Here is a 16,156-nt window from a genome sequence, read left to right as displayed (position 1 = left end):
ACGACAAGTAGCACTCCAAGCTGGTGATCCATTGAAGGATGTACCTACCTACAACCCACCTCTTCATCGGCTACGTATGCTTTGTGGCATTTACTAGGTCTATCTCTTACCTTGGAGGACTGTCACTTGCGCACCATTAGAACGTGGGTTGTGCACCCCATGTCACACTCCTCATTCAGTGCGGGCACTTTTATGGCCCAAATGGTGCACCTACTCACCGTGGATGAACCACTTGTATAAATGAGCATTCATGGGACTGTCGAGGGATCAATTAGTGTTAGTGAATCAATGCAATTGTGCTTTTTCTTCATTTGTCTGCGTTCTGTGTATGCCTCTTCTCTTCAACTGTTCTATTGAAGTGTCATCTAGCCAATTGCTGGTTGTCTCTGTTGCTCGGGTGCAAGTCAATCATAGTGTCTTGTCAAGAGTTGTGTGAATGCATAGTGGAGTCGGGCAATGTAGCCGCTTTTCTCCCTAGGCAAGTCGCAACTCTTGGAGGCATACTACCATAGAGTGAACCCATGACACAGTCCGGTGTCACAAACCCAAGTGTGCCAAAAGTAGCAAGGTCTTCTACACTAATTAGCCCCATGCTTGATATTTTGGAGAGTGGTATACCATCTATTTGGGGCAGATGCTCCTGTTGTCATGTTTCATGTTCCTTGTATTCCATGATGAGATTTCCTTGGGACAGTTTGTATCACTCAATTGAGATAGTTTTGATTTGTTCTATTTTATTTTCTGTTCCATGATGAGATATGCCATGGACATTATTGTATCACTTTAGTCTCATAGGCCCATTAGGTTTTTAGTAGACGCTTAATCTCTCTCTCTCTCTCTAGCTAGGTTGCATATCATGATTGTATACTCCATGCATATAGCTTTGCATTCTCCTAGTAGTAGAGCTCCATCCCCTGCACACCCAGATTCAGCTTTTTTTGTTTAGTACTTTTTCATTTTGTTGGGATGACAGAGGATACCCCATACAGGTACTCCAATTTGTCTCATAGGCCGAGTTCGGTCTTTTGGAAGACGTTAATAAAATCTTTCTTTCTTTCTTTCTTTCTCTCTCTCTCTCTCTCTCTCGTAGGCAACATTGGAAGAGGAAGAATGCTGACAATCTCATGCATTGAATGTACATGTGATTGGTCTCCATAATACCAATATCAAAATCATCTCCCAAGATAAATGGGCGAGACAAAAACAGTCCCATAAGTCCAGATATCATAATCATGTCCCAAGATAAATGGGCGAGACAAATCAGTCCCATAAGTCCAGATATCATAATCCATGTCCCAAGTAAATGGGCGAGACAAAACAGTCCCATAAGTCCAGATATCATAATCCATGTCCCAAGTAAATGGGCGGACAAATCAGTCCCATAAGTCTAGATATCATGATCCATGTCCCAAGTAAATGGGCGAGACAAAATAAGTCTCCTGCCAACAAGACATCGGTCCACATGACCGTTGGCATAGACATAAGTCCCGTCATGTCCACTTTACCACTTGCACTCCGTGTTGGTACTCTGACCACACACCTTGGATGAGAGGTGGGCTCAAGTAACAAGATAAAACAATCACTCGCAGGCATAGATAACTTGGTGTTGCATAAGCATTTCTGCTACACATAGTTTATAGGCATTTCGGCCACCAATAGTTTGTAGGCATTTCGGTCACCAACTCACACTACCCTCTCAAGTGCCCATGTTGCCTTCCATCTGCTCTCTATTGTTCCACCCACACATGGTAGAAACAATCTTCAAGAGAGCACGTAGGACAAGAGAACACTACACAGGGTATGTTGTGCTTGTCACTACCCTTTGAAGTGCCCATGTTCCCTTCCATCTGCTCTCTATTGTTCCACCCTCACATGGTAGAAACAATCTTCAAGAGAGCACGTAAGACAAGAGAACACTACACAGGGTATGTGAATCATGATTTTCATAAGTCCAATGCATCCCAAATAAAGGGAGCCAAAAAGAATAATCCATAAACCTGAGGATGGATCCAAATCCCTAGAAAAGAAGTCGAGGAATCCATAGACCTGGATACCATAATCCTTGTATACCATAACTCTTACCACATACTCCGTGCTAACCACACACCTTGGAGTAGAGGTGGACTTTATCCATAAAAGCATCATATCCATGAGATATCCAAAGATTTCTTCTCTATAAACTCGGACAGATTCGTCCATAGAAATTGCTTGTGAAGCCCAATATCTATATAAATCTCGTCCAAGAAAGAAATCTCCATGGATATAATCCATCCCAATAAAGGGAGCCATGAAAAGAATTCATCCCATTAAAGGGAGCCATAAACAATGTTTCCCTGAAACCATCTCAAGGCAAACAACAACACCTTTCTCCTTGCATAGCTATACAAGGGTTAGTGAACATCAAAAACACTTCATAGTAAATAGCAAAAGCACCAACTTTGCAAACTTAAAGTATACTTAGCTGTTCTTTGCCAGGTTGGTCATGAAGGCAAAAGAAATATCTCCTTACCATATCCTTAAGATATCCCGAGATATATCTCCATATAGCTTGCCTGTAAGCTTGATAATATAATCCACAATATCCATATGGAAAGAGTGCTAAACGTGTGCACATAAAGATCAATTTTGTGAATTCATAAATCCTTAGATCAACAAGCTGTCTACTGCTCATGCTCTTGCTTCATAAGCTATGAAGCGGCTGGCCATGCTTAACAGCAATGATGGTAAGTGTGGTCCCCACTTGAGATCTTTTCTCTTCCTTATTGATAGAAGGAAGCCTCCGCTTCCAAGAAAGCCTATGCTCTGATACCAATGTAACTCGCGGCGGGTGCCCGGGGGACTAGGGCCTTTGACACACTTGTTGATACCATCAATGCATATTAAAACATTTAAACATGGCCACAGCCTTAACACATATCCATCATCACTTTGCATAAAACATAAAGCTGGACAAAACATCCACAAATGCTGAAAATGGAGCTTGCACGTGTGACACCGCATAGAGGCCGGAATGGGCCGACCCCCCCCTTGGAGTATTTTATTACCCAAGGAGAATAATATCATGTACAAGCTTTGAGGGCCTTACTCTCCCCACGGGAGATGCCGGATTATCCATATACAAATGCCATAACACAGCCCAACACGAGGCAACCAAGCCGGAACATAGGCTGTAGAAATGCCGAGCCAACAATATAATCCATATACCTCCGTGTGGGTACTGATTCTTCCCCAAAAACTACGGGTCTTCATGCAATAGAAAGGGTAGAGAAAGTACAACTCTCCATTCAGCCGGTACAGCAGGTACAATGGCTGGTACAGCCGGTACAGTGGTTGGTATAGCATGTACAATGGCTAGTACAACTGGTACGGTGGCTGGTACAGCAAGTACAGAAGCTGATATAGCCGGTACAATGGGTGGTACAACAAGTGCCGAAGCTGGTACAACGAGTACAAGGATTGGTACATCAAGTACATCAAGTACAAATGTTGGTACAACAAGTACAATGGCTAGAAATCATAATAAATGATTAAATACCCTTGCCTTCAGTATTTCTTCGTGATGGAAGCCTCCAAAATAGTCCCCAACAGCCGGTATTCTTCATGGGCAGCCTTCAAGAGAGAGAGAAAGAGAGTAGCCATCATTAGGGCAGCCTGTAATGGTGGTAGAGGCTAGTGTGCAGCAAGAGAGCCTCTTTTAATGAAGAGAGAGGGCTCCAATTTATAGATTTGGGCCTCCCATGAGCTAAAATGGCAAGAGAAGGCTACAATGACAAGTGGAGAGCCACACAATAGCTGAAGTGACAAGTGTGAGGCCACTTGTCTCACTTTGATCCACTTTCCAACAAGTGTCAGGCCACTTGTCTCACTTTGGTCCACTTGCTTGCCACATGTCCCAATCTAAGAGATGGGTCCTTCCATAAACTTTATCTCTAAAAATATCCCAACTGGTAGACATTTTGTCATAGGCACTTTGCCAACTCTTGGTATCTCCTCAATTCCAGATGTAATGACGCGAACAGAATTTCCATCGGAGTCGGGCCAAAAATAGCAACTCTCCTAAATTTTAGGAGTGTGGTCCTTTGTATTCTAGGATAATTCCCCATTCCCAAAGCTTGTACTTTCCAAATATTTAAACATCCTGGAGTCCACCAGACCCCTTTCAGACTGGGAAATGTCCAGGCTGGTGACAATCTTGCTTTCATGTCAAGTAAGTAATCACAACTTTTTCCATTGGTGCACTGATAACAATATGTATCTTGGGCTGCAGATTGGGCTTGTCTTAGACTCAGGCATTGAAAGGGATCTACAACTTCGACATCTGCAAGTTGCTGATGCAGCTCATGCATCTCTTGGTTTGCCGATTGCAGAACACGTTGTCACTGATATGCCACTTGGGGTATGTATGCTTGCCTTTTGTCTTTAGTTTTTTATGTGATATGCTATAGGGTGTGTGCTGAACTTGGTCATGACCACCTTTGATGATCAAATCTTGGATTGGTTGATTTAATGCTCTCTTTGCAGGTTGAAAAATGGATAGATAGCGAAACAGGTCAGTCAACAGGCCGCCTGCATCACTCAGATTCACTAATGAGAGCTGTGGACACCATGGTGAGGCAAACAGATGTTAATGCAATCGCTGTAGTTGCTCGATTCCCAGACGATAGCATTGAGGAGATTAACGATTATCGTCAGGGTCAGGTGATTTCCTCCTGCTATGGTATCAGAGCAAGTTTTCAAGTCTTGTTATATGGTATCAGTGCTTCTGCGATGAGCAACATTATGCTCTTTTATGCAGGGAGTTGATGCCTTAGCAGGTGTCGAAGCAGTTATAAGTCATATGGTTGTAGAAACATTTCGAATTCCCTGTGCACATGCACCTGCTCTCTCTCCCTTACCTTTAGATCCAACTGTCTCTCCACGGTCAGCTGCTGAAGAGGTTGTTGGCATTCAAAACTTTACCTTTATAGCCCATTTGTTTCAATCTCTTCAGAAAGGGAGCAGAGTCCATGCCTTGACCTAACTCCACTTGGTCTGGATGACTTTGTTTCTTGAACAGATTGGGTACACCTTCTTGCCTTCTGTGCTTGCCGGCCTTAGCAGGGCTCCTCAGTATGTCATTAAGAGGGAGATTTTGGGAGAAGGCGTCTCAATTCAAGGATCCCTATGGGCTCATGATATCGATTGTGTTGTGGTTCCTATCAATGCATGTGGGGGTGTTGGCACTCTTGCTTTCAGCAAGAAAAACCATAAGGTGTGCGTACTTCAAGTTTTGTTATCTAGCAGGCAAACATGTTTCAAATAAATTGACCATCTTTTTGGCAATGATGCAGCCCTTGCTGATTGCGGTAGAGGAGAATGAAACGGTTCTGGATGACACCCCTGATAAGCTACAAATGAGCACAGTATGATTCTTCATTGCTGGGGTGAATTTCTGTGGTTACGCAATATTATTAGCAAGCTTTTTTACCATCTTAATTGAATCGTGAGAGTATGGTATAATGTGCTTACCATTAAAAGAAGTATCAGATAAAATCCATCGAGGAGAAAAAGTGCTAGTTTGGGCATGTGTATTTCATCTGAAAATAAGCACACAGAAGAGAGTGCAGTTATGCGCACACTTCGGGCCATACTAAGAAGGGCCCACCGCACATTTAGCTGGAATGGAATGGCATACAAATGGGGCCCTGGTAATCATTACTAGGCACGCAATCATCAATGTTATGTGCGTAGAGGACATAACTATGCTGGCATTTCAATGGGGCTAGCTAATTATCAGGGACCGTGTTAAGTGACTTGTAGATACCCCTTTATAGAACACATTTGTATTACTGACCCAAGGGAATGGATTGCTCAGGGGTACTTCACTGGGAGGATTCCCAGGGGAGTAGGCCCTAGACCAAGCTTATCCATGCAGATAGTGGACTTAGGTGGTATGGGACATTGGGGTTTGCATAGTTGTTGGCGTACGGTTGTACAATATGGTCCGGTACGATACCGTACCGGAATTTACTGGACTGTATGAAATTTTGGAATACGATATGGTAAAGCATGGTTAAAAAAAACACTTCTAAATTTATAGATTATCAATTTGAGAAGATAGAGAGCTCAGAGGTTGTTACAAGACAAAAACGAGTTACAAACAAAAGTACAAAGCATAGTACTAAGGGTGGCCGCCGGCTAGACGATAAGATTGGTGCAATGTGCGCTACGTGCAAGTATAAAAAAGGAGTACAAAAAAATAGATAAGAAGGGTAGAGGCTAGAATCTAAATCCTAGGACCTAAATGGAGAGCATCACTATCGGAGCTCTCGTTGAGATCATCTGTAGGAGAAGAGGGCGCCTCCGAGCCCTCACCGAAGTTACTATCGCTAAGGAGGTTGTCGTCCTCGTCAAACTTGGGCTCTCTGACTTCATGTGAGAAGCCAAGGGGATCATCCTCATCTTCAAGAGCGGCTGAAGAGCTATGGGAATCGCGCCGCATGTAGGTCTGCACCATCCCCTTTGCACTCCTTTGCCACTAGCTGCATGCCCACGACGAGTACGAGTAAGTCATTGATCAACCGCCTCGAGCTCTCTATAGATCTCTACATAGATCCTCTCCTCCTTCTCATCCTGCTCTTTATGGACACTCTTAAGAGTGTTGAAACCGGCCTCTGGTAGAAACCAAAGTGCGGTAGACTAACAGTCACCCAAACACAGTTGTAATCCAGCAAATAAGGCAGATAAAAAGAGACCTAGAGTGCTCCTACACAAAAAGAACAATGACACCTGTTGGCCCCAAATCTTGGTGGCCCTTTCGGTATTTCTTTATTCACATTCAATGGAAGAGTTTAACTCAATACATCATGGCCATTCATGGCTTATACATAAGCTTGCCCAAACTACCAGTCCTCTGGACCTCTTAGCATAGAGGTTTCTGTCAAATCCCCACGGATCCCCTCGTGATCGATCTTGGTTCGAAACTCGAATCCTGCAAACAAATGAACAAACAAACAAGCAAGGGGGTGCAGGCCTGACTCACCTCCCAACCATGACAGCCGTGGGCAAGCCCACAGTCTTGGCTGTCCCCACTGAGCCACGAGCTGAGCTAACTAGGATGACGTACCGACCAATCTCCTCCTCGCGACGTCCCATACCGCCACGAAGCTTCCCTCGCGGGCCTCGAGATTGCTGCTGGCCTCGGCTGCGTAAAGCAGGTGCACGTCTGCACTAGATCCAGGCTCCAAGACCATAGAGCTCTCACAAACTCGCGAGACTCTCTATATCAATAACTAACCTTGGCCACCATTTTATAGGCTCTTGGCCGGTCATCGGGCGTCCACACTTGGCCGCCCGCCCGTCTATACTTGGGTGCCCGCCCGTTAGTATTTCCCTAACTTAGCTCGTCAATCAGCTTGCCTAGTTCCAAGCTTCCCCAAGCCTCGAAACTAGTCTTGCATGCGTGTAGCACACGGTAGATACACACTGTGCACATGACATACTTCCCTTCCTCTAAGAGCTCACTAAAAAGCCAGGGTAATCTCTCTGAAGAGTAGTCAATGTCTCCCATGTAGCGTCCTCCTCAACACGATCCTTCCACTTGATCTTGTATTCCGTGATAAGCGTATTACGCAATTTGCGTTCACGAAATCCAAGAATCTTTTCAGGTTCGTGCGGAACAAATGTCATGTCCTCGACATCTATAATTTTTTGAGGAGTAACTAACTGATCTGCTCCACCCAGTACTTCATTAAGTCTACTGACATGAAATACAGGATGAACTTTCACATGAGAAGGCAAATCCAATTCATATGCAACTGAACCAATCCGTCGTGTAACACGAAATGGTCCACAGTATCTAGGGAATAATTTCGGAGATCTACCTGTCCATAAAGTCTCGGAATCTTTCGGAACTCGCAAATACACCATCGTTCCTTCAAAGAACTCTCTCGGTGAACGATGTCTATTAGAATAAAACCTGTCTCGGTCTTGAGCACTTCTAATAGATTCCTTTGTAACTTGTAACATTTCCTGCATATCTTGCAAAAAGTTACGTGCTGCATCATGCTGAAGTCCTGAGAATCCTACTGTAACAGGTGATCTAGGTTGAAAACCATACATAAGCATGAAAGGACTAAACCCTATACTCTTAGTACTGTTATATGCAAATTCTAACATAGGAAGATAATCCTCCCATGAACTTTGTCTTTTGGAGCTCGAAGCATATCCTCCAAAATCTGATTCACTCTTTCAGTCTGGCCATCAGATTGAGGATGATCAGAGGAACTCAAATTCAAAGTTATTTCCAACTTCTCAAAAACAAGTTTTCAAAAATCACTCGTAAACTGAGTCCCTGTCACTGACTATGTCCTGCGGTGACCCGTACAGTCTAAACAATTGCTCGATAAATTGCCGAGCTAATTGTGTAGCTGGAATAGTCTTCCGGGTCGGTAAAAATCTAGCCTTTTATGTCAAGCGATCTACCACAACCCAAATAGAATCGTGGCCTTGATGTGTTCTTGGCAATCCGGTAATAAAATCCATGGAAATACTTTCCCATTTATTACCTGGGATTTGCAAAGGATGCAACAACCCAGCCTGTCTAAAGCGTTCAGCTTTATTTGCCTGACAAATTTGACACTTGAGAACATAATCTTCTACATACCCTTTCATCTTCGGCCAATAAAAAGTGTGTTTCACTAATGATAGTGTCTTGTGTACCCCAGGGTGTCCAGTAGAAGGGGCGTCGTGACACTCCTTAAGAATCTTGGACCTAATGTCCGGGATCTGTGGTACACAAATTTTGTCATTACGGAATAGCAAACCATTCCGAATCATCCACTGGCCTCCTGCAGCTTGAATGGTAAATTGCTCAATCATCGAGTCTTGGTCAATCAATGAGCTCCCGTCCTGGATCTTCTGCCAAAATGGACCAAAATAACTATCAGTCCTGCAAAGCCCTCTCAATGACTGAAATAAGTCAGTAGAAATCTCGGTGAACGACAAAGTATTCACCTCTCTAATCCGACTAAGCGCATCTACAATACTATTCATGGACCCTTTCCGATAACGGATCTCAAAATCAAAATCTTGCATTAACTCTGTCCAACGAGCTTTCCTGCCTCTCAAATCATCCGCATCACACACATACTTGATTGACTGATGATCAGTCAATACCACAAACTATGTACATAATGTACTCCTTAGGCTCGCAAGCGTGTGACCAGAGCAGCCATCATCCTTGCCTCAATCTCTATCTTCACCGATCGCGATCGAGAGAGAGAGAGAGAGAGAGAGAGAGAGAGAGAGAGAGAGAGAGGCTTCAGCCCACACCTCCGTCTGCAACCTGCTGTCTTGCAGTCCTGGCCGCCGGCCTACTCACAAAGGGGAGAGCTGTTCACCTACAGAGACTACCTGCCCACGCGCAGTCCAGACCTGCCGGTTCTCCACAGCCCAGTCCACGTGTAGTCCAGCCGTCGCCAAGGAGAGAGAGAGAGAAGATCGTTTCTGTCCTGAGTGTCCTCAGCGCGCAGCCCAGCCAGTCGGCAGCTTTCCCAAGCACCAAACCTCCTGCGTGTAGCTGCAGTCCAGCCGCCCACCCTTTCCAAGAGAAGCACATGCGTGTGTATGCTGCAGTAGACTCTTCGCGAGAGAGAGAGAGAGAGAGAGAGAGAGAGAGAGAGAGAGAGAGAGCCTACGTGCTGTTCATCTCCACGTTTTCTTCCAACCCACTAGTCCAAAAAGCCAGCCCCTCCTATAATAGTGTGGGTTCCTCTAAAAAGGCCACGATTCACTTTAAAAAGGGGTATCCTTTTAGTTAAAAGGTTTTTAAAACCTTTGTCCCCTTGTCCCCTCCACACATGGGGTTTTATTAGTTTTTACAACCTTTGTTCCCTTGTCCCAAGTGTGAACATTAAAAAAAATATGTCTTGCTCACTGACCACCATGCTCACACTTATGTTGCACAAATTCACAAGGTCATGACAAGTGTCCCCTATTAGCTTGAATGCATCCACATTTACCTACAATTTACAAATTACATAATCACATTAATGATTATACACATTAATAAATACATTGCAAATTGCAATATGACAACTTGACAAGACTTACACTTGCCTTACGGAATCCATCTTGTGCATGGCATGCACCATGCGCAAGTTAGCGCAGCAATACACTAGCCGCTCAAACTATCGCGTGCTCAAGTGATTGCGTATCTTTGTGTGTATAAGTGAGTAGGAACTCTTGCTTCTCTCACATGCACCCGAATAGCAATCTTGCGCTAAGATCCTCAAATCTGCATTTTGGAGATGGCTATGCACATACCCGAATGTCTTCCACCAAAAGAGAGGCTTACCATTGATTCCCTCTTCTAGCAAGTGGGAGATGCAAATGTGGCTTCCCCCCTTTGGTTGTTGTAGCTAATGAGCTCCTCTAGGAACTTCCCAGGATGCTCCTCTAGCAATGCTTTCAGCAAGAAAGCATCGCAATTTTGAAGCAACTCCATGTCGCTGAAGTGGGCTGGCGATTTGTAGGCCGGATGCAATAAGGCGGCTAGACCATAGATAGGTCTTCACATTCACTTCCACCTCTTCTCTACTATGCCCAAAATATCTTCGCGCTTCCGTCGATGGAAGGAGAAGCGCACAACTCCGGAATGGCCTCTCTCATGAAGTGAATGAGGAGGCCCAAGGTGGTCCTCTCCATATCCATCATGCACAAAACCCTATAGAAGAGTGACTGCAATGATGATTGTGCGCAAAGCTTTCCAAAACTTCTCGTTTAGCCAAAGCCGTTGCGTGGCTTTGGCCTCCTTCGATTTCCGCTCATCCCATACGTTCCACATTGTTGAGACCATCATTTGGTGAAGGGGAGACTTGACATCATAGAGCCGCTCCAATAAAAGCCACATGTAGGTGAATCGTGTGGACGACGGCTTCTTCAACTCTAGCTTGCTATGCTTGCGGAACATAGCAAGCACCTTCACCTTTGTTGTGAAGAAGGTGACAATGGATGAAGCGTCCGCCACCATCGCTTCTTTCATCCACATTAACTTGCCCATGTCCTCCATGAGTAAGTCAATGCAATGGGAGGCACATGGGGTCCACACTATGGAGGGTTAGTCCTCCTTGATCAAGCGCCCCATCTAACGGCAAATTGATGCATTGTCGGTGACGACATGCACCACATTCTCTGGGTCGACCTACATACCACGGTCCACAAAATACATCATTATGTGAATGGAATTATGGATGCAACATCGACATGATTCATATGCAACTTGCAATTTTGCAACTCACCTTCATAATTGCTTGCTTGATATGGCGATATATGAACTCGTCCCAGGTTTTCCTCCCCGGCTTTCTGGAATCAACGGCCCGCACAAAGTAAGTGCCAAGAGGGCAAGAGACGAGTATGTTGATGATACCCCTCTTCTCCATATTGGAGAGGATGCTACATCCGTACTTGTCTCATTCCGCTTGCACGGGGTTGAGAGACCTATCGATTCTTTGCTTCTCTTCATCAAGCCTTTTAGTGTGCATGTCGGAGTAGCCTACGCCGATTCATTCTTCACATGGGTCCACATTCGAAATGGCTTTGACCATTGGCTTCCATTGCTCTACTCTAAGCACATGGAATGAGAGTGCACTCAATAATGGTGCATGCAATCTCCACCTCCGCTAGGTGTTGGTGTTCTCGAAGATGCGAAGACAAAGTAGGGATCCCCCTGGTAGCTTCGGCAAGAGTGGCTTGCCTCTTTGGTTGCTTGAACCTTTACATCTTCGTGGAGGCGGAGGCGGAGGCTTGAGCAGTTGCAGAAGCGGATATGGAGGTGGTGGGGGAGGATGTATTCACCTAGAGAGAGAGAGAGAGAGAGAGAGAGAGAGAGAGAGAGAGAGAGAGAGAAGAAAGAAAGAAAGCTACATTAACGTCTACGGAAGACCCCAAGGGCCTATGAGACCAAAAGTAATACAATGGTACCATGGATATACTGAGCCATGGAAAACTGAAAGAAAAAAGTAAAATGAAACATTTGACAGTACATGTGATCAACAGATGATCTTGTGTGGAGTGAGATATGTTGTGATCAGCTAATGACGATACCCACTTCGGCTAGAACCGATCTGATGGTGGAGTGAATGTCAGGCCTTTGTGATGGGAGAGAGAGAGAGAGAGAGAGAGAGAGAGAGAGAGAGAGAGAGAATGGCTATGGCTTGAGCTTGATAATGGCTATGGCTATGGCTTGAGCTTGTGATGGAGAGAAGGTTGGAGGAGAGCTTTATAAAGGGAGGCCAAAGACCCACCCAAGGCCAAGCAAGCCTCATAGCAGTAAAAAAACGGTCATAAATGGATAGTTTTTCCCAAAAAAGAGGTAAATAACAGTCAAAACCAGCAATGGTCAAAAATTGGGAATTCGACCGTACGGCACCGTACGACGTAGTCGCACGAGAGCAACTATGCCCAGGAGTACAAAGGTTGAATCATAAATATATTTTAATACTTATTTTTGCAATAGTGCAAACTTGATAACTCAGAGTTTTGAATGGTGTGAAGTCATGCTTGATAGTGGAGTGGTTTTGTTTGAAACTTGGTGGGTATTTTGTCTTAAAGGTAGCTGTTCCATCTTTCCAAAGTGCAGCGTGGGGGGGCGGGGTGGGGTGGGGGAGAGAGAGAGAGCGTCTACTAAAGACCCAATGGGCCTATGAGACCAAAGTGATACAATAATGTCCATGGCATATTTCATCATGGAACGGGGAAAAAAATAGAACAAAACAAAACTATCTCACTAAGAGTGATACAAACTGGCCATGGAAATCTCATCATGGAATACCAGGAACATGAAACATGATAGGAGCATAAGCCTCCAATAGATGGTATACCACTCTCCAAAATATCAAGCATGGGGCTAATGAGTATGGCCGAGAGGTCTTCCTTGGCTAAGTCACATGGAAAGGTAGCTCAATGGCAATGGGGCATGTCCTGGATTTGGAGTTGACGAGGAGATCATGGCCGACGTCCAGAGAGCTGGGTGCGTCGGGCATGCTGGAATGCGAAGGCCCCGTTCGAGGTAACTCCTCTTGGGCGAGGGGGGTCCAAAGCAGCCCGAGGTGGGTCCAAAGCAGCCCGAGGTGGGTCCACGGGATCAACTATATGGCTGTCATCCTCCTCTTGGGTCCTGAACAAGCTGGTGATGGTTGATTGGCAAGGGAGGGGTCGGGTTGGCCGAAGCTTTCTCAAGAAAGTGTCTTGTGTCTCTGTAGCTCGAGCAGGAAGAGCCCTAGGCAATGCTGGTCCAGGAAGTCAATGATCTTGGAGAGTGGGCCAAATCCCTCATGGAACAGATAGGGAAACCTCCCGTGGATCTCATAGAATACTGTGTAGTGATCCTCTGTCTCAACCTCTGTGTTGCTGAATCAGCAGATCCTTTCCTCCTCGGGTCTCCGTATGAGCTCCCTGACTCTAAAGACGCTCTCAACTCTTCCTATCTCCACTCTAAGGCGGTTTTTTGAAACCCCTATCTGGCCAATCACAATCCGCATGGCGAGAGAGAGAGAGAGAGAGAGAGAGAGAGAGAGAGAGAGCTCTACTAAAGACGCAATGGGCTTATGAGACCAAGTCATACAATAATGTCCATGGCATATCTCATCATGGAATGGAATATAAAATAGAGTAAATCAAAACTATCTTACTAGAGTGATACAAAACTCTCTTACTAGAGTGATACAAAACTATCCATGGAAATCTCATCATGGAATACAAGGAACATGAAACATGAGAGGAGCTTCAGCTTTCAATAGATGATGGTGATGGAGCATGTCTTGGATTTGGAGTTAATGAGGGGATCGTGGCCTAGGTTTGGGGGGGACCGGGGGTGTTGGGCATGCTGGGATGCGGAAGTCTGGTGCGAGGTAACTCCTCTCGAGCGAGGTGGGTTCATAGTAGCCCGAGGTGGGTCTAGAGGATTCAATGTATGGGTGTCCTTGCTCAAAATTGGGGGCCACTTCCTTGGAGGTCACCCATCCTAGTAGTGTTCACGCCACTGCGCGCTTAACCTCCACCACTCTAATCCCTTCCAAGCCATGAAAATTGGTGGAGGGATGATAGTGGCCCTAGTCTTCTATTATTTATGTATGATCTCATTATCCTTGGCACTATGCATGTGCTATGTAGACGGCCAGGCCATGACCTTCCAACACCCTCTATCAATGACCAGGACATAGGGTACCTAGAGGCTCTAACGACACTTGGCTCAGAGGCCTGCCTACTCTCCTAGATATGTCACCCGGCTATTCCAGCATATGTCCGCTTGCTAGTGATTACTGCAGGCATACTAGCACGATGTAGCCTTCTTAGTTGTACACTCATTTGGTCTTCATTTAGCTCCACCGAGAGGAATTGGCAAGTTGACGAGCTCCGCTAACACTGGGGGCCACTTCCTGGGAGGCTGCCCATCCGAGTAGTGTTCACGCCACTGCACGCTTAACCTTCACGGCTCTAATCCCTTCCAAGCCATGAAAGTTGGTGGACGAGGGATGATAATGGCCCTAGTCTTCTATTATTTATGTATGATCTCATTATCCCTGGCACTATGCATGTGGTATGTAGATGGTCAAGCCGTGAGCTTCCAATACTACTTGTGGGTCTTGAAGAAGCTGGTGAGGTTGGTTGGCGAGGGAGGTTGGGCCAAAGCTCTCTCAAGAAAGTGTCCTTGTGTCTGTGGAGCTTGAGGAGGAAGAGCTCTAGGCAACGGTGGTGCGGGAAGTCGATGTTCTTAGAAAGTGGGCCAAATCCCTCTTGGAACAGATAATGAAATAGTGTCCTTATGTCTCGGAGCTTGAGCAGAAACAGCTCTAGGCAGGGCTGATGTGGGAAGTCAATGCTCTTGAAAAGTGGGCCAAATCCCTCTCGGAACAGATAATGAAATCTTCCGTGGTCTCCGTATGAGCTCTCTAGCTTTGAAGACGTGCTTAGCTCTCCTTGTCTCCACTCTGAGGTGATGGGATGAAATCCGAATCTAGCCAATCGCAATCCACATGGCATGGGACATGTGAACACTCAGGTAGCCTGACTGCTGGTGGGTGAATCCATCCTCAGTGAGCTTGAGGAAGTGATCTCTGTAGAAGTGCATCTTTGGTGGGAGCTCCGAAGGTGTGATTCATGTGCAATGGGTGTAGAGGCTGAGAAGATCTAACCAGATAACCCAGTTGGTGTCCCCATGAGAGAGCTGGAGAAAAGGGGAGTCCAAACTGTATCAAAGGGGTGGGAGGCGATCCATGCGGAGCCCATATCCTGAGAAGCAAGTGGTGGAAACTCATGCATACTATACTCCAGGGCGGCCCTCGAGTGCTAGTTGTCTCGAGGACTCTAGGGCAAGCCTTGTGTACTTGTGGGGATCCATGTGTTTGATGTGATAAGGGTATGTGATTGTCTGGAATTCCAACACCCCCTCAGAGTGAAGGTGGTGAGACCCGAACCGTGCATGGTTGTTTCTCGTACCGGTACGAACCTATTCGTACTGTATGGTTCGTACGGCACGGTTCCATACGATATCGCACGGTTTCATGAGGTACGAGTCCCCCCCCCCCACCCCACCCTTGAGAAAAAAATTCCAAATGCTCAAAAAAAAGAAAAGAAAGCCTGCTCAACGAAGATCCCAAATATCCGCAATTATTGCAACTTTCGTGCCCACTCAGTATTCCATATGGGGTTACTGAGAGACCTAAAAAATTTGGCAAGGTAGACTGGTAGTGTACACCATACTTGATTGGTAGGATGAGAGAATCTTGCTACATCACTTGGAGATCCTTGGGATAGGTAGGCTAGACAATCAGATCCTCAAGTTATGTATGAGGGAGAAGATTTGGATAGGGCCATTTTGATCTACATAGGAGTCCCTAAACCTATCACCCTAGATGCATAGCCCGTAACTGTGCAAGGACGGTCCCTTAGTCATAAACAAACACTACATTGGGAGACCTTTGGTATCGCATTACCCATGCAGGCTCTTTTTTGGAGACAATTGGGAGATCCAACGGGGAGAGACACATCTCCATGTTCTGGTTCCTCAAGCACTGTGGACTTCTCCCTCCCCAACCTTCCCTCACATTCAAGCCTGAAGCTCCATAGTTTGTAAGTGTAAAAAGAAAACTGTATTTTATCTTGCAGTATCCCAAAA

General features: G+C 45.5%; 1 protein-coding gene across 8 annotated transcripts in view; it reads left to right on the top strand.

Moving 5' to 3' along the window:
- LOC147636601 (uncharacterized) overlaps window positions 1-16,156 on the top strand; it is a 40,707-nt gene that overhangs the window by 13,697 nt on the left and 10,854 nt on the right. For 7 of the 8 annotated variants that reach the window (XM_086800038.1, XM_086800036.1, XM_086800031.1 and 4 more), the window contains 5 exons: window positions 4,268-4,396; window positions 4,522-4,698; window positions 4,796-4,936; window positions 5,057-5,251; window positions 5,331-5,402. In XM_086800038.1, coding sequence (XP_086656164.1) covers window positions 4,268-4,396; window positions 4,522-4,698; window positions 4,796-4,936; window positions 5,057-5,251; window positions 5,331-5,402 — 714 coding nt within the window. Of the gene's footprint in view, window positions 1-4,267; window positions 4,397-4,521; window positions 4,699-4,795; window positions 4,937-5,056; window positions 5,252-5,330; window positions 5,424-16,156 lie in introns of all 8 variants that reach the window. The other variant, XM_086800035.1, reaches the window with a different exon arrangement.

The sequence above is a fragment of the Cibotium barometz genome, chromosome 7 (genome assembly GCF_041138505.1).
Source record: "Cibotium barometz isolate CiBa-2024 chromosome 7, ASM4113850v1, whole genome shotgun sequence".
NCBI classification, from domain to species: domain Eukaryota; kingdom Viridiplantae; phylum Streptophyta; class Polypodiopsida; order Cyatheales; family Cibotiaceae; genus Cibotium; species Cibotium barometz.
This window is presented reverse-complemented; position numbering and strand designations above follow the sequence as displayed.